A 27,635-nucleotide genomic window follows, 5' to 3' on the forward strand; every position below is an offset into this window, starting at 1 on the left:
TCAGTCTTTGTACTTGTAAATAATGCCAAGAGCCGGCCTAGCATAATGCCCTGTATTTTAGATGCCTATGAAACAAGTATGTGAGTGGCGACGGTTATTTGTGACTCATTTAGTATTTTTCTTGTATAGCAACAATACTCACAAGATCAATCTCCACATTTAGTATTTTTCATAATTGAACAATTCTCGATAGTCAAACCAAATCAGTGACAAAAAAAAAAATACCGACAAATAATCTCCACAAGAGTCTATCATATGGAGAGAGAAATATTGGGAAATGTTGGTCATTTAGGGAGCACGGTGAAGCTAAGATCATATAGGGAGAAGAAATGTAATGGGAGGTAATTATTCAGCAAAATGGATGAAGGTAACTGAATTTGGAGCTTCATATTTTATAATCCTTGTTAAAATACAGAAATATTTCATATCAGATTTTGGATCTCCATTGTTAAAATTATGTCAGTAGCACACCAAATTTATGATCAAACTTTTGGAAAATGGTGTTGCAACCAGACTCAACTGTGAAACTCAAAGAATGATATTTTTTTTTCCTCTTAGAGCTAACCAAATCACTTCTGATTATTCCTAGATTTGATCAGTATGCAAGGGTACGTTATAGTAGAATTTATTTCAATGTACAATCTGTTTTAGAGAAGATCGGTCTGATTATTCCTAGAATTGATCTATTATTGAGAAATTAAGTGGATATGTATCTTGGTTTATTTGTGATGAGTCAATGACAACACAGTCAATGGGATTAACATGTTTGTTAAGTATATGCTATAGTACGTCTCATGAATACAACATATGAAAAAACTAACCAAAGTCGGAACAAAGATTGGATTGAATTGGACAAATTCTAAGAAATATGTACACAGGAGATGGTCCAGAATAGAGGTGTTTGTACACGTTGGATGATCCGGTGATGGAGAAATTGTGCATGCCAGAGCATTCTAGAAGTTGGGGTTCAAGTGTTCTACACGTCGCATGATCTGATGCTTGCAGTTGTGCATGCCGGATGCTTCATCAGAGCATTTTTCAGAAGATTTCCTTTGGTTCAATGGAAGATGGAATTATATACACCGGCTGATCCAATGATTGAAGTTATGGATGTCAGATGCTTCGTTGGAGCATTTACTAGAAGTGTTCCTTTGGTTCAATGAGAGAAAGAGAGTTGTACATACTGGACGTTTCGGTGCTTGTACTACTGCTAATGCCGGAACATCCGGTGTTCATGATTTTTTGATGAGCTTTTGACAAAGAATTTTGATTATGACTAATTGGAGATGGAGAGAAATGGAGTTGGAGAAACATGTGTGCTTGTCTTATGATGTGTAGGTGATGGACGAAACTTGGCGGTCGACGACAGGATGATTGGGGCTAAGCGGGGTGCTTTGTGCCAGACGATTAAAGAGGGTCGGACGGAGTCAAGGGTGATCCTAGCTATATACGTGGAGGACAAGCAAAGTATGAGAAGATGGATACAGCCGACGCGTTTACAAAGTCAAGCGGAAGAGATGTTGTTGCAAATGAAAAGGCGGCCCGAGGGATCAGGAGCGGGAGAGATTTGCCGGTGGTCGAGATCGCAAGATGGAGTACACATGTCATCATCAGAAAGGTGACTTGGGAAGCAAGCAAGTTAGGTTACTCTGGGAGCTAGAAACCAAGATTACTTGAGGGGCAAGTAATTAGAAAACTTGGCATCCAAAGAAGCTCCAAAGGCCTATAAATATTGTGGGAGGGTTATGAGAGACTCCTTGAGCCAGCCATTTGAGAGTGGTATGCTAGGTTTTAGAAGAGATAGAGAAGAGAGCTTAGCCTATAGTTTAGGTTAGAGCTGTGTATCAAAAACACTTTGTAATCTACTAAAAATAGTGTTCCTCTGCAAGTAATGAATATTGTGTTTCCTCTTAATCTTGTGTTCATCTCCTTCTGGTTTTCCCCTCTTGGATCCCTCGCATGATTGCAAGTTTTCTGGTTTGTTGCGATTTTCATTTTTGTTGGAGAGCTGAATTTTTGCATCATGTTGAAGTTATTCTTCTTGTTGCTAGAAGGATAATAATCATCTATAAGTTGGTCTTGAACCATCCCTGACCTCTAGATCTATCACCTTGCAAAAATTCTTCACCTGGTGAGGTTGGAGCAAGAGTTCGTCTTGCCCCAGCAAGTACGGTGAGAGTTTTTTCTAAGGAGGAGACTCAAGCTTGGAGACGAAGTTTAAGAGGAAAGAACACCACGAATGTATTGATGGTAGAAAAATGGATCACTCTGGGAGGAGTATCGCCTTGGTGTGTTTTCACCTTTGTGTCTTTTTTGCTGTCTTGCTCATCCTTGTCCTTGTCCCCCTTGCCTAGAGGACCATGACCCTCTATTTATAGGGCCATGCGTAGCTTGGCGTATAAATTATTATAATGTACAAATATCTAGGATCTGATCAAATTACTGGGCCTTATTCCGGATAACTACTTTCTACCCTCTCGGTAGAGATAAATATCCACCGTAGTAACTATCGTGGTGCCTGGCCCCTGGAATGCGGCGAGCCAGTCGTCGATTGCGGCCCGGCGCTGCACTGCTAGGGGTTTCAGGATAGCTTCCATCACGCTGGGGTGTCAGAGGGGCGTCCTTTAGCCTAGGCTTTTAAGGCCGGTCACTTCCTTGCAAGCAAAGCCCGACTGGTGCTCTCCTTTCGGCAGATCTTTCCCAAGGTCTGCTGACTCACCTTGCTGCCTTCGGGAAGGCATCCCGAGCAACCCGAGGCGGGGGCCTCAGGAGGCATGGAACCGGGAGGTGAAAGCTTTGGGAAGCAGGACTCCGGAAGGCCGAGGATTCGGGAGGCCGAAGCTTCAAGGGGCCGAGGCTTCAGGAGGTCGGGTTTTTTGGGAGGCCTCGGGAGGCATGGAACCGGAAGGTGAAAGCTTCGGGAAGCAGGACTCCATAAGGCTGGGGCTTCAGGAGGCCGAAGCTTCGGGGGACCGAGGCTTCGGGAGGTCGGGTTTTTCGGGAGGCCTTGGGAGACCGAGTCGGCTGAGCAAAGGGAAGGCTTCGCAGGTACGAAGGAGCACCGCAAAGGGATCTGATGACTTCGGAGATCGAGCCTTTAACTGAGGGTCCGGAGACCAAGGCTCCGGAGGGACCTAGATGGTAATTTTCAACCATTATCCTCAGGCTGGTATAGCGTCAAGGATGCCTGGTGGCAATTCTCTATCCTTTAAGAAGTTTTTTCATTTTTAGAGGCCTTGAACATCAATGGCAAGCCTAAGGCTGATGGTGTATTGGTGGTGGCGATCTGCCCCGGAGCTTGTTGGAGCTATCATGCGCGGTGTAAGGACCAATATGGGTTATCCGGATTCCTTCGGCATGGCTTTTCTTGCACCTTGAGGTTGCTAGAGTTGAGGTTACGTCTGGGATTGGAGAATCCCACGTGTTTGCCTGACGAGACAAGACGTGCCACTGCTGCATTCTGACTGGACAATGCGGGGGATTGTGTCTCCTTCCGTATCAGAGTGCGAGGGGATCTTTCGAATGGGTGACCACATGCGCGCGTGCTTTCGTGCCTCCAAACCGTGCTTCTTCGTCCCCTTCGACGGTGATGGCTAGTTTTTCTGACGACCGGGGCACCGAGCCCTCGTATAGACCATCGCTGATTTTGTTCCTTCTAGGGGAGAGGTGGCCTTAGGAATTGATAGATACGTAGGGTAACTAAGGAGAATTGGGTAGAGCCATGGCGACCTCGTCGTCCCCAGTTATTGTGTACTCCTTAGGCCTGGCACTGGTAGGGCCTCTTTCCCAATTTATTTCAAATTTTTGACTTAGCGAAGTCCATCTGGAGCCTTTGAAGATGAGCTCCGGAGGTGGTCCCTGACCCTTCAGGTTCCTTAGTGACTGCCCAGCTCTGAATGTACTCTGTCCGGAGCCTGGCGACGGCGCGTCGGAGGCGGAGCTAAAGGCTAGGCGGGAGAGGTGGTCTGTGACCCCCTCAGCCATTAGCCACTGCCCGGCTCCAGAGGTACTCCATTCGGAACCTGGTGACAGTGTGTTAGAGGCGAAACGAAAGGCTAGACGGGAGAGGTGGTCTGCAACCCCCTTGGCTCTCAGCCGTTGCCCGGCTCCGAAGGTACTCCATCCGGAGCCTAGCGACGGCATGTCGGAGGCGAAGCCGAAGGCTAGACGGGAGAGGTGGTCTGTGACCCCCTCGGCCCTTAGCCACTGTCTGACTCCGGAGGTACTCCGCCCGGAGCCTGGTGACGGCACGTCGGAGGCGATGCTGAAGGCTAGATGGGAGAGGTGGTCCGCGACCCCCTCGGCCCTTAGCCACTACTCGGCTCCGGAGGTACTCCGCCTGGAGACTGGCGATGGTGCGTCGGAGGCGAAGCCGAAGACTAGAAGGGAGAGGTGGTCCGTGAGGGCCCTTAGCCGCTGCCCGTTTTTACTGGAGGTTTGGTAAAGCTCTCTGTTTTTACTGGAGGTTTGGTAAAGCTTTCCGTTTTTACCGGAGGTTTTGTAAGACTCTCCATTTTTGTCGGAGGTTTTGTAAAAGTTCTCCGTTTTTGCCGGAGGTTTTGTGAAAGTTCTCCGTTTTTACCGAATGTTTTGTAAGACTCTCCATTTTTATCGGAGATTTTGTAAAAGTTCTCTGTTTTTACCGGAGGTTTTGTAAGACTCTCTGTTTTTGTCGGAGGTTTTTGTAAAAGTTCTCCGTTTTTGCCGGAGTTTTTGTAAGGCTCTCCGTTTTTGTCAGAGTTTTTGTCAGAGGTTTTTGTAACACTCTCCATTTTTGCTGGAGGTTTTTGTAAGACTCTCCGTTTTTGTCGGATATTTTCATAAGACTCCGTTTTTATCGGAGGTTTTTGTAAGACTCCTTGGCATGTATTAATGTCGAAGGTCCTAACACTATCGGAGCTACGCAATACCTTCTAGGAAATCTAGGCAGTCTTGCCTTCTAGGTGACTTAGGCATGCTATGCCCGCGGTGTGTAGGCTTGTTGTGCTCCCGAGGAAACACCCGGGGTGCACCGCAACACTGTCCACCAAGGGTGTGCCCTAGCGCGTGGCGTTTATAAGACCGAAGCTGTGCAGTGCCTTCCAGGGCACCCTGGGCATAATCTGCCTTGCAGGTGACCTAGGCACAAGCGGTGCCCGCAGTATATAAGCATGTCGTATAGAGAGGATTCCTTGCGACATCATTCCTCAGAGCACCGCATCCTCACGTCAGGGTAGTCCCCTGATATGCGGCGTCCACACACTATCGAGGCTACACAACACCTTCCAGGAAACCTAGGCAGTCTTGTCTTCCAGGTGACCTAGGCATGCTACGCCCGCGGTGTGTGGGCTCCACTTCCTACCAGGGCAAAGCCTACCCTCTGGGAAACCTTTTCAGGTGACCTTGGGTTTAGGCAAGTGATGCTTACTGGTGCGTGCACTTGTCACTCCTTTGGAGAAATCCCACGGGAGTGCCGTAACTACATTACCAAGGAAGTCCCTTGATAACCGGCATCTACACACTATCGAGGCTACACAATACCTTCTAGAAAACCTAAGCAGTCTTGCCTTCCAAGTGACCTAGGCATGCTATGCCCGCGGTGTGTAGGCATGTCGTGCAACGAGGATTCCTTGCGACAGCATTCCTCAGAGCACCGCAACTCCACCACCGAGGATATCCCCCAGGGCGTGGCTTCGACACCTGAGGCTATGCAAATGCCTTCCAGGGCACCCTGGGCATAATCTGCCTTGCAGGTGACCTTGGGCATAAGCGGCGCCCACGGTGTGTGGGCCTCACTGTCTACCGAGACTATGCAATGCCTTTCAGGAAATCTAGATAGTCTTGCCTTCCAGATGACCTATGCATGCTACGTCCGCGGTACGTGGGCTTGTCACGCCACCCGAAGATGTCCTACGGGTGGCGCCACAATATGGTCTATCAAGGAAATCCCTTGATACGTGGCAACTACACCTTCGAGGCCACACAATGCCCCCGAGGCGACCTAGGCACGATGTGTTTACGGGAGTGTAGGGATTTTGCATGGTTATACTGGCTAAGTTTTGCAGTCTACTGTTGGCAATAAGAATCTAGTTGTAGCATAAAACATAGCTAGGTTATATAATTGTTCATGCTAAGTGAGAATGTAACTTAATTTCTACTGCTTCTACCTAGTGACTATCTATTGAAAAAAGACTTCTAGTAGTAAGATTGGAGGCCTCCAATAGACTCTAACCTGGCCGTATGAAAGACGGATCACTAGGTAAACTAATTGGTGGCTAATAGCGAGTGTACCTTTGTAGGAATAAGGCCTCTACTGCGAGGTTTGGTGGCCTCGAAGCCTATGGCTAGACTGGGAGAGGCGGTGCTTGACCCCCTCAGCCTTTAGCTGTTGCCCGGCCCCAGAGGTAATCCATCCGAGGCCTGGCGATGGCATGTTGGAGGCGTAGTCGAAGGTTAGTCGGGAGAGGTGGTCTGCGACCCCCTCGGCCCTAAGCCGCTGCCCGACTCCGGTGGTACTCCGTCTACCTGGCGACGGCGTGTCCGCAACTCAGTTTTTGTTGCTGGTTGTGGTACCGTTGGTAGGGTTGGTAGTGATGGTGCAGGGTTGAGGGGCCGGGGATTTTCCCAGGATTTGGTCCCAGGCCTCCAACCCTGCGCCGTCCTTCCCCCGCTCTTTCTGCGGTCAGGTGTTCTGCTTGCCTTCCGAGGTATTCCTCCCAAAAGGTCATGAGTGTGCGGCAGTCGTTGGTGTTGTGGCTGCGCCCTGGTCCGTGCAGGACGCACTCGTGTGTCTCTGGGGGCGCTGGAGCTTGGAGTTGTCGTTGGAGTCGTTGCCGAAGGCGATGTGTCCCGGAGCCTGTGGTTTCCCCCGGGTCTGCTTCCCCCTTGGGAGACCATCGAGGCTGCCCGGTGCACCGGCTTTTGGGGCCGAAGTGGTTCTGACTATGCCTCCCCAGACGAGGTGGGCTAGGGGTTCCCTGTGCGCGGTTGGCATTGCGAGGGCAGCGTCGAAGGCGCTGGCAGGGTCCGCACACCTCGGAGCCCTCTGTCTCCTTTGAACCCTCTTTTGCCTAAGGGGCCCAAGGAGGGCGTTGGGTGGACAGACTTTCCGAAGATGTTGGCTCGCTCGGGGTATCCCAGGTGTGGTCGAAGGGGATACCTGGGGACCAAGTCCAGGTGGGAGCACCCCTGGGTTGGACCGTCTAGAACCATTGGAAGGCGGCCTGCTTGGCCATGGCTTTGGCCGCATCCTCTCCTGAGGCGGTGAGGTCTTCATCATGCAAGGGCTGGAAGGTCTCCGTGCCATCTGGAGTTCATGTACCGACCTAGGGTTCTGAGTTGGCCAAGGTTGGAGGAACGCCGTCCCACACGACAGCGGGGCTGGAGCATGCATACGGTGCGTATGGCTGAGGCAGCCATGCATATGGTTGCATGCTTGCAACGGTAGGTATAACGGTTTTAGCTAACCCTTTGGTGGTTTTTCTGGTGGATTCCTACCTCTCTTAGCACTTCTATGTTCGAATCCCCACGGACGGCGCCACTGTTGGAGCAAGAGTTCGTCTTGCCTCAGTAAGTACGGCGAGAATTTCTTCTAAGGAGGAGATTCAAGCTTGGAGATGAAGTTTAAGAGGAAGGAACACCACGAATGTATTGATGGTAGAAAAATGGATCATTCTGGGAGGAGTATCACAGCGTGACTTGATGTGTTTTCACCTTTGTGTCTTTTTTTGCTGTCCTTCTTGTCCTTGTCCCTGTCCCCCTTGCCCAGAGGACCATGGCCCTCTATTTATAGGGTCATGCGTAGCTTGGTGTACAAGTTATCATAATGTACAAATATCTGGAATCTGACCAAATTACTAGGTCTTATCCCGGATAACTACTTTCTACCCTCTCAGTGGAGATAAATATCCACCGTGGTAACTATCGTGGTGCCTACCCCCTGGAATGCAGTGAGCCGGTCGTCGATTGCGGCACGACGTCACACTGCCAGGGGTTTCAAGATAGCTTCCATCATGCCGGGTTTTCAGAGGGGCGTCCTTTAGCCTAGGCTTTTAATGTCGGTCACTTCCTTGCAGGCAAGCCCGACCGGTGCTCTCCTTCCGACAGATCTTTCCCAAGGCCTACTGACTCACCTTGCTGCCTTCGGGAAGGCAGCCTGAGCAGCCCGAGGCGAGAGCCTCGGGAGGCATGGAACCGGGAGGTGAAAGCTTTGGGAAGTAGGACTTCGGAAGGCCGAGGCTTCGGGAGGCCGAAGCGTCGAGGGACCGAGGCTTCAGGAGGTTGGGTTTTTTTGGGATGCCTCGAGAGACCAAGCTAGCTGAGCCAAGGGAAGGCTTCATAGGTACGAAGGAGCACCGCGAAGGGATTTGATGACTTCGGAGATCGAGCCTTTAATTGAGAGTCTGGAGACCAAGGCTCCGAAGGGACCTGAATGGTAATCTTCAACCATTATCCTCAGGCTGGTTTATTTTTCCGCCAACAGGTGCCTAGTTCCTTGGACCTAAGTGTTTCATCTTCCAGCTGCAAGTTTATTTGAGCTATGATACTTAGAATGGTTTTCTATGGAACCTAGGGTTTGGATCCATCCATTGGAGCTATGATCTTTATGGAGATTTTTGGTGTGATTTATTCTTGTTTCTCTTGGTTTCTAGCTTTCGTGTTTTGATTTGAGGCCCGTTGGGTGAACGATTAGGATAGGACATCCAAGAATTTTGTGAGCTTCTATTCATCCCCCCTCTAGTCGCCTTTCTCGGTCTTATTAGATCATGATTGTGATTTTGGTGATTAATGACAACATAGTCATTGCGACAACTTGTTTCTCAAGAATATATGTTATTACATCTCACGGATGCAATACATCAAGAAACCACCATAGCTGGGACAAAGTTTGATTGAATTGGAGAAGTCCTAGGAGAATTGACCTCACCGGATAGTCCGGTGCAGTAGAGTTTGCACTCACTGGCGCATTGTGCACAGAGACTGATAGCCTCACCGGATAGTCAGGTGCTTTGTGTGTTGAACTCACTGGGACGTTCTGACAAAAGGGAGAAGGATGAGGATCTCACCGGATAGTCCGGTGATCTGCACTAGATAGCACGGAGCATTTCTTTGTAGAGAAGAATACAAGTACAAAGACTGAAGATCAACCCACCAGAAGGTCCAGTGCTTGGTTTGTACACACCGGAGTATAGCACCAGAGCATTTCTTGTAGAGGCGACTACAAGTGCTGAAGAATAAAGATCAACTCATCGGATAGTCCGTGATCACAGAGATGAATGCACCAGAGTATTTTATACAAAGAAGAAATGGTGCAGTCTGGCTCAAGATAACTCACCGGAAGGTCCGGTGATGGATTTGAAGGCATATCCGAATGTCCAGTGTCCATAGAGGTTTTGGGTGGAGTTCCAATGGCTAGTTTCTGAGTTTACTCACCGGATAACCCGGTGTTAGTATTACTGTTAAACCGGATCATCTGGTGTTAATAGCTTTTCTGAGCCGTTGGGAAAACAGCTAGTTGGCGGATTTGCGGCTATGAATACCCCTCCACTCAGTCATTTGATGTGTGGCATGCTGTTGTAGTCTAGAGGAAGCTCATACACACTTGAGAAGACATCCAAGCCACTAAAATGCTTAAAGTGATCATCCAAAGCGATTAAGCATGAGATTAGAGAGTGTTTAGTGCTTATAGGCCTAGAGTGAGTTGTAGCTAGGTACTGTAGATTGAAGAAGGGATCAAAGAGTGATCCTAGATTATACTGAGTGGTACGTCGGCACCTTGGAGTCTTTGTAACTCGCGGGCATCTTGGGTCTTGGTGGCTCAAACTTGTTGACCCTTCGACTTGGTGTGGAGCGGCGGTAAGACACGTGTATGGGGATGCGAAAACCCTTGCCTTAGTGGCTCAAGCTCTGAAGTGATCACGACGGCAAGTGACCAGAAGAGAGACTAGTTGTGAGACCTTGCTTTGGTGGCTTGGTAGCTCATTGTGGTTGAGACCTTGACTTGGTGACTTGGTAGCTCAAGAGCCGTGACCGAAAGAGTCATGCCAACGCGAAAGTCCCTTGTGCGAGTTTGTCTCTCTACCTTATTTAAGTTTCTACATTTACATACTTGCAATTTACCTTACTAGAGTATGTTGCAATCCTCTTAAATGATAGAATAGACACACTAGATAAACCTAGAGCACATTTAGATAAAAATTGAGATAGGTTTATTCTGTGAAGTTTTTGGAGTCGAATAGTTTCTAAGTGTCCTAATTCTCCCCTCTTCTTAGGATGTCACGGTTCATCACAATTGGTATCAAAGCCTCGTGCTCTTGATGGGCTTAACATCCTAGAGTTATGACGTCCGAGGTTGGGATGGATACCCATAGTAATCTACTTTTCGATGGCACAGATTTTCCCCGGTGGAAATTCTAATATCTTGTTATTTACAAGCTAAGAGTCTAGATGTTTGGAGAGTAACCGAGGAAGGAATAAGACTTCGCATCACCAATAAAAAGAGGTCTAGATGTTTTATACCTTCCCAATATTTCTCAATATTTCTCCCTCCATATGATAGACTCTTGTGGAGATTATTTGTCGGTATTTTTTTTCACTGATTTGGTTTGACTATCGAGAATTGTTCAATTATGAAAAATACTAAATGTGGAGACTGATCTTGTGAGTATTGTTGCTATACAAGAAAAATACTAAATGAGTCACAAATAACCGTCGCCACTCACATATTTGTTTCATAGGCATCTAAAATACAGGGCATTATGCTATTTTTTATCTGCCAACAAGAATCAGAATTGACAATGCAGAGACGACGACGTTGTTAACCCCTGTGACAATGAAGAGATGTGCTATTTTTTTCTGTGAACAAGAAACATAATTCACAATGTAGAGGTGATGTCGTCGTACGTTAATCCCGGCGAGGGCGATTGAGACGATATGCTGTTGATTAATTAACTATGCAGAAAATGCATGCATTGTTATCATCGGCACGAGGCAATTAAGCTACGTACGTACGTGAGCGCGCGTATATATAGACCACGCATCAGAGCCATAACCACAAGCGCTGCTGAGCTAGCTCTTTCTTCTTCCCGGCAGGTTGGCATGTATTTCTCTCATTAGCTACTTATTCCCTTGTAACAGCAAATTTTGATGGACCTATTGCTTGCTGGGTTGGTACATAGTGCTGTGAAACATAACGTCCGCCTAGGCTCAATCCTAATATCAAGTTAATGCTAGGCCGGCTCTTGGCATTATTTAGAAGAAAAAAACAGTGCATTACGTTTCTATTGATCATCCATGCGTTGCTCAATTATTTTTTTATGCTAAAAGTTGGTAATTAACAGTTTGAGAAGGAAGGACAGTGTGCAATTGAAAGAGACATGCCGGGACGGATAGTAAAGACACAGTGGCCGGAGCTGGTTGGCACGCCGTATTACACGGCACACCAAAGGATCATGAGTGATCGTCGGGACGTACATATCCAAGAAATCCTAGTCGGCACACATCCGCCGGATGGCCCAGTTGACCTCCTGCGTGTCTGCGTCTTCATCAACTGGAACAACGGTGCTCCCATTGTCCGCGCCCCAGCGCCGAAGGTTGGCTAGCCTGCCCTGCTTGGCTGCCTCTATGTTTTATGCCTTGATATATACTACTATATATCAAAGGCTAGCACCAACTAAATAATGCGAAAGAGCGATCGCCATGCATTCAAGCTATCTAGTGTATCTAGAGCTGCTTGCATGTTTGAGTCATATATATATGTCGTGTGACGAGTCTACGTACCATATACTTGGATGAGTGTACCTAATTAATATATGCAATAATTAATCGTGTGCTCGATCTCCGGTTTACTAACATTTGGCCAGTCACGTGTTTATATTCCATTTTTACGCAATCATTATTTCTGCTTCCTCACGGAAAAAGTTAAAGTGGTATTGAGTGACATGACTTTTCGCCGTCTTAATTACAATATCGCATGTGTGATAAATAATGTACCACCTACTTATATTGCTCGACTCGTACTCGGAATTAATTAACAGCAAATGGTATATAATTCTTCTTTTCTCATTTCTAGAATAGCCATGCTAGACTAATTAACAGCAAATTAATGTACCACCTGAATGCTAAAACTCTGTTGATTCTGAGCAAGAGCATTATACAACATAACAGATTTATTAAAGGCAACATTCCTGCTAATCATCACCTTTGTGTTGCAGAATTTCAAAATTTATAACCTTTAACATCAGATTTATAACCAAGAAAAATGCACTTAACAGCTCTAGGATACAATTTACCGTTATCAACGTGAGCATAAGCATGACAACTGAAAACTCTTAATTCTGAATAATCAGCTGGAGAATGAGATCATACCTCAATTGGAGTTTTCTTATCAATGGCAATGTTAAATGATCGATTAATAAGATAGTAAGCAGTGGAATCAGCTTTAGCCAAAAATGCCTATGCATACCTGCATTAGATGACATGCAACGGGTCCTCGAGATGATAGTTCTGTTCATACGCTCAGCTATACCGTTTTGTTGTGGAGTACCAGGAACAGTGTAGTGCCTCACAATGCCTTCAGACTTACAATATAAATCAAATTTATCAGAACATTTGGCCAGTCATGTGTTTATATTCCATTTTTGCGCAATCATTATTTCTGCTTCCTCACGGAAAAAGTTAAAGTGGTAATTACAATATCACCTATGTGATAAATAATGTACCACCTACTTGTATTGCTCGACTCGTACTCGGAATTAATTAACAGCAAATGGTATATAATTCTTCTTTTCTCGTTTCTAGAATAGCCATGGTTGATTTCATCAGTAAAATGACACAGGATCCAATTCGCGGTTATGACGAGGATGGTTGAATGGACAAAATATTTGGGAATCATAATCCGTAAATATATCCATTATTAATAAATCTCATAAACACCCTTAATAGTTCATTACTCTTCAGTGGAAAAAATATTTGGGAATGACAATCCGTAAATATATCCGTTATTAATAAATCTCATAAACACCCTTAATAGTTAATTACTCTTCTGAAATGACACTTATAAGTTTTTCCGAAGGTCCATATGGTCGCTAGGCAACCATTAATAGGAACCATATGTACTATTAGTATTAGTAGAAATGTTCGAAACAAGAACCGTCGTGCATTAATAGTGCATCAATTTAGTGAAAGAATTTGTGTGCATCTAATGAGGTTCCTCACACTTGGAAATAAATGAAAATTCTTATGAGAGAAAGATTTATTCCTCAATCTCATATATCTATCTGTAAAGAAAGAGTGCATCTTTTGGAGGAACAACCCCTTGCTACACCTCTACCTGTGTCTAACATTTTGCAGGAAAATATGAACAAACAAGGGAAGAAAAATGAGAAGAATAGCAAGGAGAAAGATGAAATATCTATTGCACCCTGCATTTTACAAGAAGGTACAAATGTTAAAGCACTTATATCAGTTGAGGAAGAGAACAAAGGTAATGAAAATGTTGCTACAATCACTCAAGGTGAGAATTGTTTTGATATGCAGAAATTGTCCACCAATGATGCTAATATAGAGCAAATGTTAGTGGAATCAATTCGTGATTTATCTTTGTCAAAAGATGATTTGCTTGTTGATCCTTGTGATAAAGAAGAGTTGTGTGATAATGCTTCATTTATATCACAACCACAGCTTGTGAGTGAACATGTTAATTCTGTTTTCAAATGAATACTTGTTCTAAAATTAAACACGTTCAATACATTGCTAGTGAGCAAGAAGAGCTGAAATTGCTATCTTCTCTAAATACTTTACGTTATATTGAATTTGCTGTTTTTTATGATCTAAATAGTTAAAGTGGTATTGAGTGACATGACTTTTCGCCATCTTAATTACAATATTGCATGTGTGATAAATAATATACCACATACTTGTATTGCTCGACTCGTACTCGGAATTAATTAACAGCAAATGGTATATAATTCTTCTTTTCTCATTTATAGAACAGCCATGATTGATTCATCAGTAAAATGACACCGGATTCAATTCGCGGTTGTGACGAGGAGGATTGAATGGACAAAATATTTGGGAATCATAATCTGATTATTAATAAATCTCATAAACACCATTAATAGTTCATTACTCTTCAACGGACAAAATATTTGGGAATCATAATCCGTAAATATATCCGTTATTAATAAATCTCATAAACACCCTTAATAGTTACTACCTCCGTTCTCTTTTAGATGTCGTTTTAGCCTTTGGTACATAGAATAAGGTTGCAATAAATTCTTTCATGCATGACATGTTTACGCCTCTAGATTTCTTCCACATTCAATTAATGGCACATAAGCCACCAATCCACCACACTCACTGAATTAAAACTCCACTTTCCAATAGAATTTAATATTAACGCAACCATTAATAGAAACCATATGTACTATTAGTATTAGTACAAACGTTCAAAACAGGAGCCGTCTGCACTAATAGTGCATCAGTTTGGTGGAAGAATTTGTATGCATCTAATGAGGTTCCCCACACTTGGAAAGAAATATAAATTCTTATGAGAGAAAGATCTATTCCTCAATCTCATATATCTATTTGTAAAGAAGGAGTGCATCTTTTGGAGGAACAACCCCTTGCTGCACCTCTACCTGTGTCTAACATTTTGTAGGAAAATGTGAACAAACAAGAGAAGAAAAATGAGAAGAATAGCAAGGAGAAAGATGAAATATCTGCTGCACCCTACATGTTACAAAAAGGTACAAATGCTAAAGCACTTATATCAGGTGAGGAAGAGAATAAAGGTAATGAAAATGTTGCTACAATCACTTAAGGTGAGAATTGTTTTGATATATAGAAATTGTCCACCAATGATGTTAATATAGAGCAAATGTTAGTGGAACCAATTCTTAATTTATCTTTGTCAAAAGATGATTTGCTTGTTGTTCCTTGTGATAAGAAGAGTTGTGTGATAATGCTTCATTTATATCACAACCACAGCTTGTGAATGAACATGTTTATTTTGTTTTTCAAATGAATACTTGTTCTAAAATTAAACATGTTCAATACTTTGCTAGTGAGCAAGAAGAGCTGAAATTACTATCTTCTCTAAATAGTTTACGTTATATTTAATTTGATGTTCTTTGTGATCTGAATAGTTTAGAGGAGAAATTAAAACTTAACTCTAACTTGCCATGCTTGTCATAGAATACCTTTTGTGTTATTGGCAAATACAATGATAAATTAGAGTATGTGGTGAATTGAGTTCATATTTGTTCAGATCTGAAACAATCTATTTTTTAATCACAAAGTGATCATTTAGAGGACTGTAGTAGCAATTTTAATGTCATGTCATGTTTTTCTAGTTCTATTTGCAACTTACTAAATAGTTCGCAAGAATGAGAGCATTATTGGTTGCTACCATCCACAACAACCATCGCTTCAACTTTCTTTGTACAGAAGATACAAATTGATATCAGGTTACGGTGCAACATAACTTCTTTTAAAGAATGGGAGTAAGAAGTGACACATGCATACATTGTACCAATGTTGTCTACTATGGCCAATTATGATAAGATACAATCGTTTCAAAGAGAATTACAAATGTTTGCTAAAGAACTCGTGATATTCCATAACAAGAGTCTACTATGGCCAATTATGATTAGGTACAATCGTTTTAAAGAGAATTTCAATTGTTTACTAAAGAATTCATGATATTACATAACGAGAGTTCCTTGTGTATTTTGTTTTGTATAGAAGTTTATGGACAAGACAATGCTATACGCAAACCGACGATGGTTTGTTGTAAAGAAGAGGATGATGATAAGAGCATGGCTGCCTCGTATACACACAAGGTGAATTTGTTCCTCATTGTTCATGTTTTCTTCGTAAAGACTACTAAGTTTTGTGTTGTTTTGTTGCTTAGGAACCTAGAAGAAGCATCACAACCTCATCTGGGCGTCATCACTCAAAGGCCAAGTCTACTTAAAATCAAAGTCGAGTGCTAGCCGAACTCCAAAGTCTACTCAGAGTCCCAGGACAACACATTAGTAAAAAAAGTAAAAATGATAAGTTGACCATGTGATAAGTCGACTTCATATGTGAGATTTATGTCCGTTTTATTATCGTTGAGTCTCTGCAATGCAGTCTCTGCAAACTTCTTATCAATGGTGTCATTAAAAGAATGGTGGTACTTATCTAACAACATTGTGAATTCTTCTCTCAAAACACACTTTTGCGTATCCAATGCTTCACTTATTATGGTTAGTAGTAAACATAAAACAATAAAGATCTATTATCCATATCGACTACTAGGTGGTAGAGATTGAGGTGGAATCACACACTCTCAAGCGTCTTGCCACGCTCTTGCAAGTGTTCTTACCAATTAGAACGGATGGCACAATCGGTGGCTGGTTTGTGATACCTTATCGGGGGCGATCGCCATGCATTCAAGCTATCTAGTGTATCTAGAGATGCTTGCATGTTTGAGTCATATATATATATATATATATATATATATATATATATATATATATATATATATATATATATATGTTGTGTGATGAGTCTACCGTATACTTGGATGAGTGTACCTAATTAATATATGCAATAATTAATCGTGTGCTCGATCTCTGGTTTACTAACATGTGGCTAGTCACGTGTTTATATCCATTTTTGCGCAATCATTGTTTCTGCTTCCTCACCGAAAAAGTTGAAGTGGTATTTAGTGACTTTTCACCATTATTAATAAATCTCATAAACACCATTAATAGTTCATTACTCTTCAACGGACAAAATATTTGGGAATGATAATCCATAAATATATCTGTTATTAATAAATCTCATAAACACCCTTAATAGTTAATTACTCTTCTGAAATGACACTTATAAGTTTTTCCGGAGGTCCATATGGTTGCTAGGCAACCATTAATAGGAACCATATGTACTATTAGTATTAATACAAACGTTCAAAACAGGAGCCATCTGCACCCTGATATGTTACAAAAAGTACAAATGCTAAAGCACTTATATCAGCTGAGGAATAGAACAAAGGTAATGAAAATATTGCTACAATCACTTAAGGTGAGAATTGTTTTGATATACAGAAATTGTCCACCAATGATGCTAATATAGAGTAAATGTTAGTGGAACCAATTCTTGATTTATCTTTGTCCAAAGATGATTTGCTTGTTGTTCCTTGTGATAATACTTCATTTATATCACAACCACAGCTTGTGAATGAACATGTTAATTTTGTTTTCAAATGAATACTTATTCTAAAATTAAACACCTTCAATACATTGCTAGTGAGTCAGAAGAGCTGAAATTGCTATCTTCTCTAAATACTTTATGTTATATTGAATTTAATATTCTTTATGATCTAAATAGTTTAGAGGAGAAATTAAAACTTAACTCTAACTTGCATGCTTGTCATAGAATACTTTTCATGTTATTGACAAATACAATGATAAATTTGGGAATGATAATCCGTAAATATATCCATTATTAGTAAATCTCATAAACACCATTAATAGTTCATTACTCTTCAACGGACAAAATATTTGGGAATGATAACCCGTAAATATATCCGTTATTAATAAATCACATAAACACCCTTAATAGTTAATTACTCTTCTGAAATGACACTTATAAGTTTTTCCGGAGGTCCGTATGGTCGCTAGGCAACCATTAATAGGAACTATATGTACTATTAGTATTAGTACAAACACTCAAAATAGGAGCCGTCTGCACTAATAGTGCATCAATTTGGTGGAAGAATTTGTGTGCATCTAATGAGGTTCCCCACACTTTGAAAGAAATGAAAATTCATATGAGAGAAAGATTTATTCCTCAATCCCAGATATCTATTTGTAAAGAAGGAGTTTTTTTCTAGCGATTGTAGAATTCTTCCACATGGGATGTTGATGGAGAACCGTTATTCCCCACCGGAGTCGCCAATTTGAGTTGGCGTGAGATTTTGCAACCCATGCACCACAACAAAACCTTGATAACTATCGCTTTTTGCAGCAACATGCGACTTATTTACGAGTAAACAAGCAAAGAATTTCGAACGGCAATTGTGAGAGTCATCGTCGAACGATTTACAAGTAAATCGGCAAAGAACCGCTACCCAGACCGTGGGGATACGAAACAACAACAAAGAACTAACCTGAAACTACCCTAATACGTAGGAAAAGAAAGTAAAACGAAAATAGATGTAATTTTGACAATTGACTAATTATTGCAATCGGCCTCCACCCCATCAACTATTTATAGGGCCGGTTTGGACTTGGGATGTATAGATTAAGACTCTATTCCATGCCTACACACACCCTATTCGCCCAAAATCATGAAAAGAATTCGAACAGATCTAAAACTCCGCCCAAAAGAAACGTTCCTTTGCAGTAGGTTAGATGGTTTGCACGGGCGTTTGACGATCTTTATCACGAGTCTAGGAGTTTCAGACACAAGGACCTCGTCTACTCGAGGCGGTGGGACTCCAAGGATAGGAAGCAGAGTTGACGGCGAGTCGGTGACGCCACGAAAGACCTCATCACGCTAAATCTTTTGAACAACTGTTCTACCATCGCTGTCAAGGTAAGAAAATTCTCACGCATGAACTTGTTCTTGATCAATGATCGATGCAAGCAAACAAGTGCGGAGGGCGATGATCTCATCCGCATGGCAGAAATGATTTTTTAATGCATCGAGTATTATCTTTATGATTTATATAATAATTAATTTTTTATGTTCTAATTCAATGGCCCCATTTTTTGTTTTACCCTAGGCCACCAAAATCTAAGGACCGACCGTGTCTCACCTACACACGCCCTGTTCGGCAAAAATCATGAAAATAATTTGTACAGATCTAAAAATCTAATTCGACTAGGACTCGGACTGAACACCGGATAGTCTAGTGGGAACAAAACTCTGAACACCGAACCATCCGGCGAGTTCAATTAAGCTGGAACCCTAGACTCTATTTTAATGCACACAAGATGTTCTGATGTATGAAATGTACTCATCGGAGGTCTCGCCAGATCAATTCCCTAGACTTATGAACTCTCTTCAACAAATCACTTTTGCACTCACCGGATAATTCGACGCTCACTAGATGCTTCACCGGACAGATTTTCCAAAGAGCCAACTCTGCGCAAGAATTCACTTGTACTCATCGGATAATCCGGAGATCACCAGACATTTAGCCGGATAGATTTTTCCAAAGAACAAATTCTGTGCAAGAATTAACTCTAAACTCGCTGGATGATTCGATGTTTCTTTGGATAACTCACCGGACTAATTCCAAGAGATGCAACCTCTCTGTAAGAAATTATGAACTCACCGGATAATCGAATGATCACACCGGAGCCTTCATCGGATTATTGCCCAGAACTTTGAAACTCTCTACAGATTCCACTATTCTACTCACCAAATATTCCAGTGAAAACACGACCTTAATCATCGGACCATCCAGTGTGTATAAAAAACTTAGCCGTGCTATTTTTTGCTGTCGACAGTCATCAAAACCTGTCATTGTTGATCTGTCATTAGTGACGCGTCTAATATGGGTCCCAGTCCGGGATGACATTAGTGATACGTCGTCACTGAACCCATCACTAATGGATCATTATTGATGGGTTCTAGTCTGCCGTCACTAATATTGATTCCTTATGTAGTGCCTCTCTCATGTGCATAGGCTTTGGCTTTTGGCCCACCCAAAAGTAACATTCCTTTGCAGTAGGTTAGATGGTTTGCACGGGCGTTTGACAATCTTTATCACGAGTCTAGGAGTCTGGGACACAAGGACCTCGTCTACTCGAGGCGGTGGGACTCCAAGGATAGGAAGCAGAGTTGACAGCGAGTCGGTGACGCCACGAAAGACATCATCACGCTAAATCTTCTGAACAACTGTTCTACCATCGCTGTCAAGGTAAGAAAATTCTCACGCATGAACATGTTCTTGATCAATGATGGATGCAAGCAAACAAGTGCGGAGGGCGATGATCTCATCCGCATGGCAAAAATGATTTTTTAATGCATAGAGTATTATCTTTATGATTTATATAATAATTAATTTTTTATGTTTCAATTCAATGGCCCCATTTTTTTGTTTTACCCTAGCCCACCAAAATCTAAGGACCGACCGTGTCTCACCTACACACGCCCTGTTCGGTAAAAATCACGAAAATAATTCGAACAGATCTAAAAATCCAATTCAACTAGGACTCGAACTGAACACCGGATAATCTAGTGGGAACAAAACTCTGAACACCGAACCATCCGGGGAGTTCAATTAAGCTGGAACCCTAGACTCTATTTTAATGCAGACAAGATGTTCTGATGTATGAAATATACTCATCGGAGGTCTCGCCAGATCAATTCCCAAGACTTATGAACTCTCTGCAACAAATCACTTTTGCACTCACCAGATAATTTGACGCTCACTAGATGCTTCACCGGACAGATTTTCCAAAGAGCCAACTCTGCGCAAGAATTCACTTGTACTCATCGGATAATCCGACGATCACCAGACATTTAGTCGGACATATTTTTCCAAAGAACAAACTCTGTGCAAGAATTACCTCTAAACTCGCTGGATGATTCGATGCTTCTCCGGATAACTCACCGGACTAATTCCAAGAGATGCAACCTCTCTGTGAGAAATTATGAACTCACCGGATAATCGAATGATCACACTGGAGCCTTCACCGGATTATTGCCCAGGACTTTGAAACTCTCTGTAGATTCCACTATTCTACTCACTGAATATTCCAGTGAAAACACTATCTTAATCATCAGACCATCTAGTGTGTATAAAAAACTTAGCCGTGCCATTTTTTGCTATCGACAGTCATCAAAACCTGTCATTGTTGATCTGTCATTAGTCACGCGTCTAATATGGGTCCCAGTCCGGGATGATATTAGTGACACGTCGTCACTGGACCCATCACTAATGGATCATTATTGATGGGTTCTAGTTTGCCGTCACTAATGTTGATTCCTTACGTAGTGCCTCTCTCATGTGCATAAGCTTTGGCTTTTGGCCTGCCCAAAAGAAACGTTCCTTTGCAGTAGGTTAGATGGTTTGCACGGGCGTTTGATGATCTTGTCACGAATATAGGAGTCTGGGACATAAGGACCTCGTCTACTCGAGGCGGTGGGACTCCAAGGATAGGAAACGGAGTTGACAGCGAGTTGATGACGCCACGAAAGACATCATCACGCTAAATCTTCTGAACAATTGGTCTACCATCGTTGTCAAGGTAAGAAAATTCTCACGCATGAACATTTTCTTGATCAATGATAGACGCAAGGAAACAAGTGCGGAGGGCGATGATCTCATCCACATGGCAGAAATGATTTTTTAATGCACCGAGTATTATCTTTATGATTTATATAATAATTAATTTTTGATGTTTCAATTCAATAACCCCGTTTTTTTTTACCTAGGCCACCAAAATCTGAGGACAGACCATGTCTCGCCTATGGGTGATATGGGGCTATTTTTGTAATTTTTTGAATAAACATATATTTATGCCAAATTACAAAATAAAAAAAATCAGCAATCGCGCGCCAGAACTGACCCCAAATCAACAGTCGGATCCGGGGGGTGTGGGAGAGAGAGAGAGAGATGAATGGAAGGCGTTTGGTTTGGCTGGCCACGAAAGGAGGAGAGCAGCCTAACCAACCACCCAACTGACACCAACCGGTCTTCTCTACCAGCAGCCCATCCATATAATTCAACTCATCGGGCGAGCCTCACCTGCCACCAAACACCAAACTCACCTGTCACCAGCCTTGGCTTGCAAATCAAAGCAAACCCATCACGTTTGATGATATGATCAGTGTACTGGGATGAATTACCAACACCGGACGTGATGCTCCATATGTGGGTAAAATACTGGTAGCCATCATCCGGTCAAACATGGCTTAATACTACTAACTATGCCTATCGATTCCAGTCAAACACCGCTTGATACCTGATGGCACCTAGTATTTGACAGGGAGATTACCATCATAATTAGAAAGAACATTGTGCTGCTCACGATATACATACGCATGGCTTCTGTTCATTTTGTCCCGCAGATCATCCATCACAAATTCACATTGACTCTTGTGACACCGACTTTCTTTTTTAAATTCTTGTAAAACTAGTTTCTCCATCTCCAAATATTTGCAGAATCAAAACAGAGCTGCTGAACGAATTCCAATTGAATACTATACATTTAGCAGTGGAGTTTAGAATTGTTTAGTTCAGTGTCCCTTTCTACACTGGTACTTAGATCCCATCTAACGCAGCAAGGCCTCTCTATATAGTCAGTCATCTTCCTCTCTCAGTACGTGACCCGGCACACCCAACACCACCTTCCACTTGGAGTCCATCCCCACGCGCGCGCCGCGCTCTCGTCCCCAAGCTCAAGCCTCCAGAACCCTCGCCCCGACGCCATGGCGCGGAAGAAGATCCGGGAGTACGATTCCAAGCGCCTCCTCAAGGAGCACCTCAAGCGCCTCGCCGGCATCGACCTCCAGATCCTCTCCGCCCAGGTCCGTCGGTTTCCCCTCCCCTTGATCCACATCGAATATTTCCCTTATCCCTGGTTGGATCTCTGAGCTCTTGGTTTAGGCGCGTGCCATCCGGCTTGGACAAGTGTAAAGGTTCGATTTTTATGAGCGCCTGACGAATGAGGGACCAACATGTGTAAGCTTTAGCACCCAATGGTTGGTCGTTTAGGATTTCTTTGGGAGAAAATCGACTCAGAAATTTCCTTGGGACAATATGTGATTCACTCCGTTAGGATGGGGATCTGGGCAGAGATCATGAGAAGATGGATGCAATGTATCAGGGGTTGGTAGGTTTATGTATGAATGAAAATGGTCTTGGTTTGGTATTTTGGAGTAGTAACGTGTAAAGGTGCGATTTTTATACGAGCAACAGTTGATACTGTCTGTTGTGTCAGCTAAGAATCTTGCTATACTGTTTCTTATTAGTTAGATCTGGCCTTGATTTGCTTGTTCAGGTCTGTTTAAAGTATTACTTATTTCATCACCTGGATCTGTGGGGTGGCGACAATGACACTTAGCTTATTCTTTCGTTGAGATTTGAGTACGTAACTAACAGTAGAATAGAAATTACACATAATTCAAATGACCGATTCGAAATAATTACGAGCCTGGGTGATTTTAATTTCAGTCGGTGGTTCAAGAAAATAAAAGAAGATTTCAGTTTGAGTCTCAGTAATACTGACTTGCTATAGTGTCATGTTGGACAATTGACATTTGACAAGATTAGTCAGACTGATGTTGTTACTTTATTATTGGCAGATTACACAATCAACAGACTTTGCAGAGCTTGTGAACCAGCAGCCATGGTTGTCCTCCACAAAGTTGGTTGTGAAGCCTGATATGCTGTTTGGGAAGCGTGGGAAGAGTGGCCTGGTGGCCCTAAACCTTGATTTTGATCAGGTCAAGGAGTTCGTGAAGGAGCGGCTGGGAGTAGAGGTAGTTCATTTACCCTTTTTAGCCCCTGAGAAACACTTTTCCTGTACATGCTTCATAAATTGAGTTGTTTCTAATCTATTGGTGCTTTTCAGGTTGAGATGGGTGGCTGCAAGGCTCCAATTACGACCTTCATCGTTGAGCCATTTGTGCCCCACGATCAAGAGTACTATTTATCGATTGTGTCGGAGAGGTTGGGCAGCACCATTAGCTTCTCGGAGTGTGGAGGGATTGAGATCGAGGAGAACTGGGACAAGGTTAAGACAATCTTTCTTCCCACTGAGAAGCCAATGACACCTGATGCATGCGCTCCCTTGATTGCCACCCTTCCACTGGAGGTACTTATGACGTAACATAACTCCCCTCCTTAACTCATGCAGTTGATCTCCTCTCTCACATATTCATAATTATTGCACTCTCTGTTTGGACATTAGGCTCGCGGAAAAATTGGTGATTTCATTAAAGGAGTGTTTGCTGTCTTCCAAGGTAACATTTATTTGGAACATATTCACTTGCCATTTGTAATGAATTAAAAGTTGTTCATTCTTATATTACTGACATTTTCTTATATATCTGGACCTGTCATGTTTACTAGAATCTACTCCTTTTGCAGACTTGGATTTCTCATTTCTTGAGATGAACCCATTTACCATGGTGAATGGGGAGCCATATCCTCTGGACATGAGAGGAGAATTAGATGACACAGCAGCTTTCAAGAACTTCAAGAAGTGAGTCTCATGCTTCCCAAGGATTCGATTCTTGATGTGATCACTGCATTAAATCTTGCTTATCATTAATTCATTATCAATTGTGCAGGTGGGGAAATATAGAATTCCCCTTACCGTTTGGAAGAGTACTCAGCTCTACAGAAAGTTTTATCCATGAACTAGATGAGAAGGTATATGCATCTGGAGTACACTTTTGAATTTTGATCTTTCTTTTCTTTTTTAAGTGTGTATTACATATTTACATATAAACCATCTGCATTTTGGTTTGCGCATAAATGTATCATGTATGTAGGAACACTGGCAATGCACTATATTTCGTTGAGTTATGTTAATGTGATATCTTCATTATTTCAGACAAGCGCCTCTCTGAAGTTCACAGTATTGAACCGAAAGGGACGCATCTGGACAATGGTTGCTGGAGGTGGTGCCAGTGTCATATACGCTGATACAGTAATCATGAATTCTTCTCTTTTTTATTTAAACTTGGGAAGTTTTTCATGTTGGTGACTACTTAGGCTTGCATATGATTTTATTTTTCCACCTTGTGTGTCAGGTTGGAGATTTGGGATATGCTTCAGAGCTAGGAAATTATGCAGAATATAGTGGTGCTCCCAATGAGGAGGAAGTTCTGCATTATGCTAGAGTAGTACTTGATGTAAGCACTCGATATAACCTTTACCATGCTGCACTTCAGTTTATGTTAGGATCATATGCAATATGTTAACCATAAACTTCAATGCAGTGTGCGACTGCTGATCCTGATGGCCGTAAGAGAGCCCTTCTCATTGGAGGAGGCATAGCTAACTTCACTGATGTTGCTGCCACATTCAATGGCATCATCCGGGCCTTAAGAGAGAAGGTATATAGGACCACTCAATCAAGAATCCTCACTAATATTCTTTTCTCATTGGCACCACTCCCTCATCCATTCACCCGATTGACACTTCACCTTAAATGTACTTTCAGGAATCCAAGTTACAGGCTTCAAGGATGCACATCTATGTTCGACGAGGTGGTCCAAATTACCAATCTGGACTGGCTAAAATGCGTAAGCTTGGTGCAGAACTCGGTGTTCCAATCGAGGTACTGGTCTAGTACATCAGCTTTTGACAAAATCTCATTATGTGCAATTCCTTTGCCATGCTCAGAATGTTGTTGTGAAAGAGAATGTTCATCTGTTTGTTGTTGGCAGTTGTGAATCACTGACAACACGGTCCACATAGATGAGCTGATTCTGTTTTGATCAATCCACCGCAGGTGTATGGACCAGAAGCGACGATGACTGGAATCTGCAAACAAGCAATTGAGTGCATCATGTCTGCAGCATAAATCAGAGCGTAGTTCTGGGTTGTTTGGGATTTTCAAACAAGCAATTGAATATGTGGCGGACATCTCAGCATAAATAAGTAGTTGCAGTAGTGCACACCCAAGACGGTTGGTTTCTTGTTTTTTTTTCCTTCAGACATGTTCTGAGCAGTTGTTTGGATGAAACCTCCATAGATTATTGTTGCAAAGAAATTACTGTTGTGATGCAATAAAACCATGGTGTAGTTCTCTGTTTCCGGTACGCCAATTGAGCTGCAGTGCAATGAAATGTCCCTGTCGCTTACACCAGATTGTAATGTTAGATTTAGCAACACACGCTTCAATCGAATTAATCTGTCACCATGGTCAGATGAGCAGCACAATACATTTCCCCTGTGCAACTGTCTGAGATCCTAATAGTAACCGAATTCATCTATCGCTATTGTCAGCTTGAACCATGTATGATCAAATTTCTTAAACTGAAAGCCTGAGATATGAAAGTTTTGCTTTCTTCAGCTGTTGCTATTGCTGTGGATTATGTATTTAGGTTGGTAAACCGTGGCACAAATATAGCATGGGCATCTCATCCTTCAGTTTCATGATGAAACATAATAGAATAGGTGACGGGTCGCCGTCCATCTGAATTCTCATTTCTCTGCATTAACTGACCAGCATTAGCCTAATTAGCCTCCTGCACCGATTTATAGATCTGCCGCTACTCCTTCGATTCAAGTTCATCTTTCACTTCAAACCATTCATTCAGGCATATTTCAGACTCAGACAGTAAGGTAGCAATGTTCATCTGCATGCACGACACAGCTATAAGCTTAACCGAGCAGGAAACACCTTTTATTTCTCAGTCAAATAGTGATTAGAAAAAACATGAAAAATGGGAATTGCAATGACAAACTCACAGTGGAGGGAGAACTCAACCTAGTGGAGGGAGAACTGAAAAACAGAAACATGTAGTAGGCGCAAGTCGTAATTTAATTCATTTCCTAAGAAATTATGAGGAAACTCACAGTGATAGAGGATCCAGTGTACAAAATTTCACACTCATGCAATCTCAATCGGTGTACAGAGAACCGAAAAAGACAAATTCTATACGAATAGCGGGTGGCGGTCAGTACTCAAATACCACCAACCTGCAGTGCTGAATTTTTTCCCCCAACGAATCAAAATTTTTTCAGACAAGACGCTCACCTAAACTTGTTATTGCAATCGCTCCCTCAAATTAGGGGGCAAATGTCTGTTTTTCTAGGTAAGTATGACGCCCGGTTGCAAAGTTTGACAAATAGGAGAGGCAACAGAATGAGCCCGAGGAGCTAATTTGCATCCAAAAGGGTGTTACACCAAGACGAGAGGGAGTCGATGAAAAGCCGGTGCGACGCGAGTTGACTCCAAAGTGGTTGCTGCTCTTCCACAGCACCCAGAGGAGAAGGAGCACCGTCATGTCGCCGATCGTCGGGGCATGCTTGGAGAAGACGGAGCGTAGGACATCCACTGCTGTTCCAAGAGTGTCAGGCACCGGTAGGCTCGGTAGCGCTGAATCTTCAACTACTGACAACCATTTATTTTAGTCAGAATGTAGTCAAGTACTTGAGTTTTTCCTTTGCAAGCATACATAATTGAGCTTCTATTTTAGTCCACATATATAAGAGCATGTAGTCAGGTGCTCTCCTACATAATATTTTTTGGTTCAAATTTGAGAAGAAAGAACGCTTTTATTTTATTGTTAGCTATACAGAGGAACAATGCACTTAACAGCTTTGAGATTAGCTTACAATACATTTAAGTTTAAGCCTAATACTTAAACATTATTAATTCACTACTGAACTTAAATGAGCAATTACATATTTTTTCTGGAGGCATTATGAACTCATAACTATAATTGCTGTCGATTGATTGCTGGCCGTCAGAAATGTTCCAAACCTCCCCAGATAAGCCACTACTACAAAAGCGACCATATATGCTAGTCCATCACTGTCGGTACCTAATGGACTGGCAGTGATGAGGCATCACTGTTGGTCCATAAGCCACGTGAGAAAAATCAATTAATATGGCTTATGAACTGACAGTGATGAAGAGCATCACTGCCTCTCGATAGCTTGAGTCGGCAGTGATGCTCTGTTATAACAT

General features: G+C 42.7%; 1 protein-coding gene across 1 annotated transcript; it reads left to right on the forward strand.

The window, feature by feature from the left end:
* Positions 1-22,192: 22,192 nt before the first annotated feature.
* Positions 22,193-25,758, forward strand: LOC133886880 (ATP-citrate synthase alpha chain protein 2). Its single transcript, XM_062326781.1, has 11 exons — positions 22,193-22,512; positions 23,290-23,466; positions 23,559-23,801; positions 23,898-23,949; positions 24,077-24,191; positions 24,280-24,361; positions 24,546-24,641; positions 24,745-24,846; positions 24,934-25,050; positions 25,158-25,274; positions 25,449-25,758. The coding sequence occupies exons 1-11, from the start codon at positions 22,414-22,416 to the stop codon at positions 25,518-25,520; spliced, it is 1,272 nt and encodes a 423-aa protein (XP_062182765.1). The 5' UTR covers positions 22,193-22,413; the 3' UTR covers positions 25,521-25,758.
* The last annotated feature ends 1,877 nt before the right edge of the window (positions 25,759-27,635 follow it).

Source organism: Phragmites australis, chromosome 12, assembly GCF_958298935.1.
Source record: "Phragmites australis chromosome 12, lpPhrAust1.1, whole genome shotgun sequence".
NCBI classification, from domain to species: domain Eukaryota; kingdom Viridiplantae; phylum Streptophyta; class Magnoliopsida; order Poales; family Poaceae; genus Phragmites; species Phragmites australis.

Bases quoted from the DNA above. Each gene is read 5' to 3' on its own strand.
- LOC133886880 (XM_062326781.1), top strand. From the start codon at position 22,414: ATGGCGCGGAAGAAGATCCGGGAGTACGATTCCAAGCGCCTCCTCAAG. The intron at 23,950-24,076 runs GTAACATTTATT...CTCCTTTTGCAG, and splicing joins AGTGTTTGCTGTCTTCCAAG to ACTTGGATTTCTCATTTCTT. The intron at 25,275-25,448 runs GTACTGGTCTAG...AATCCACCGCAG, and splicing joins AACTCGGTGTTCCAATCGAG to GTGTATGGACCAGAAGCGAC.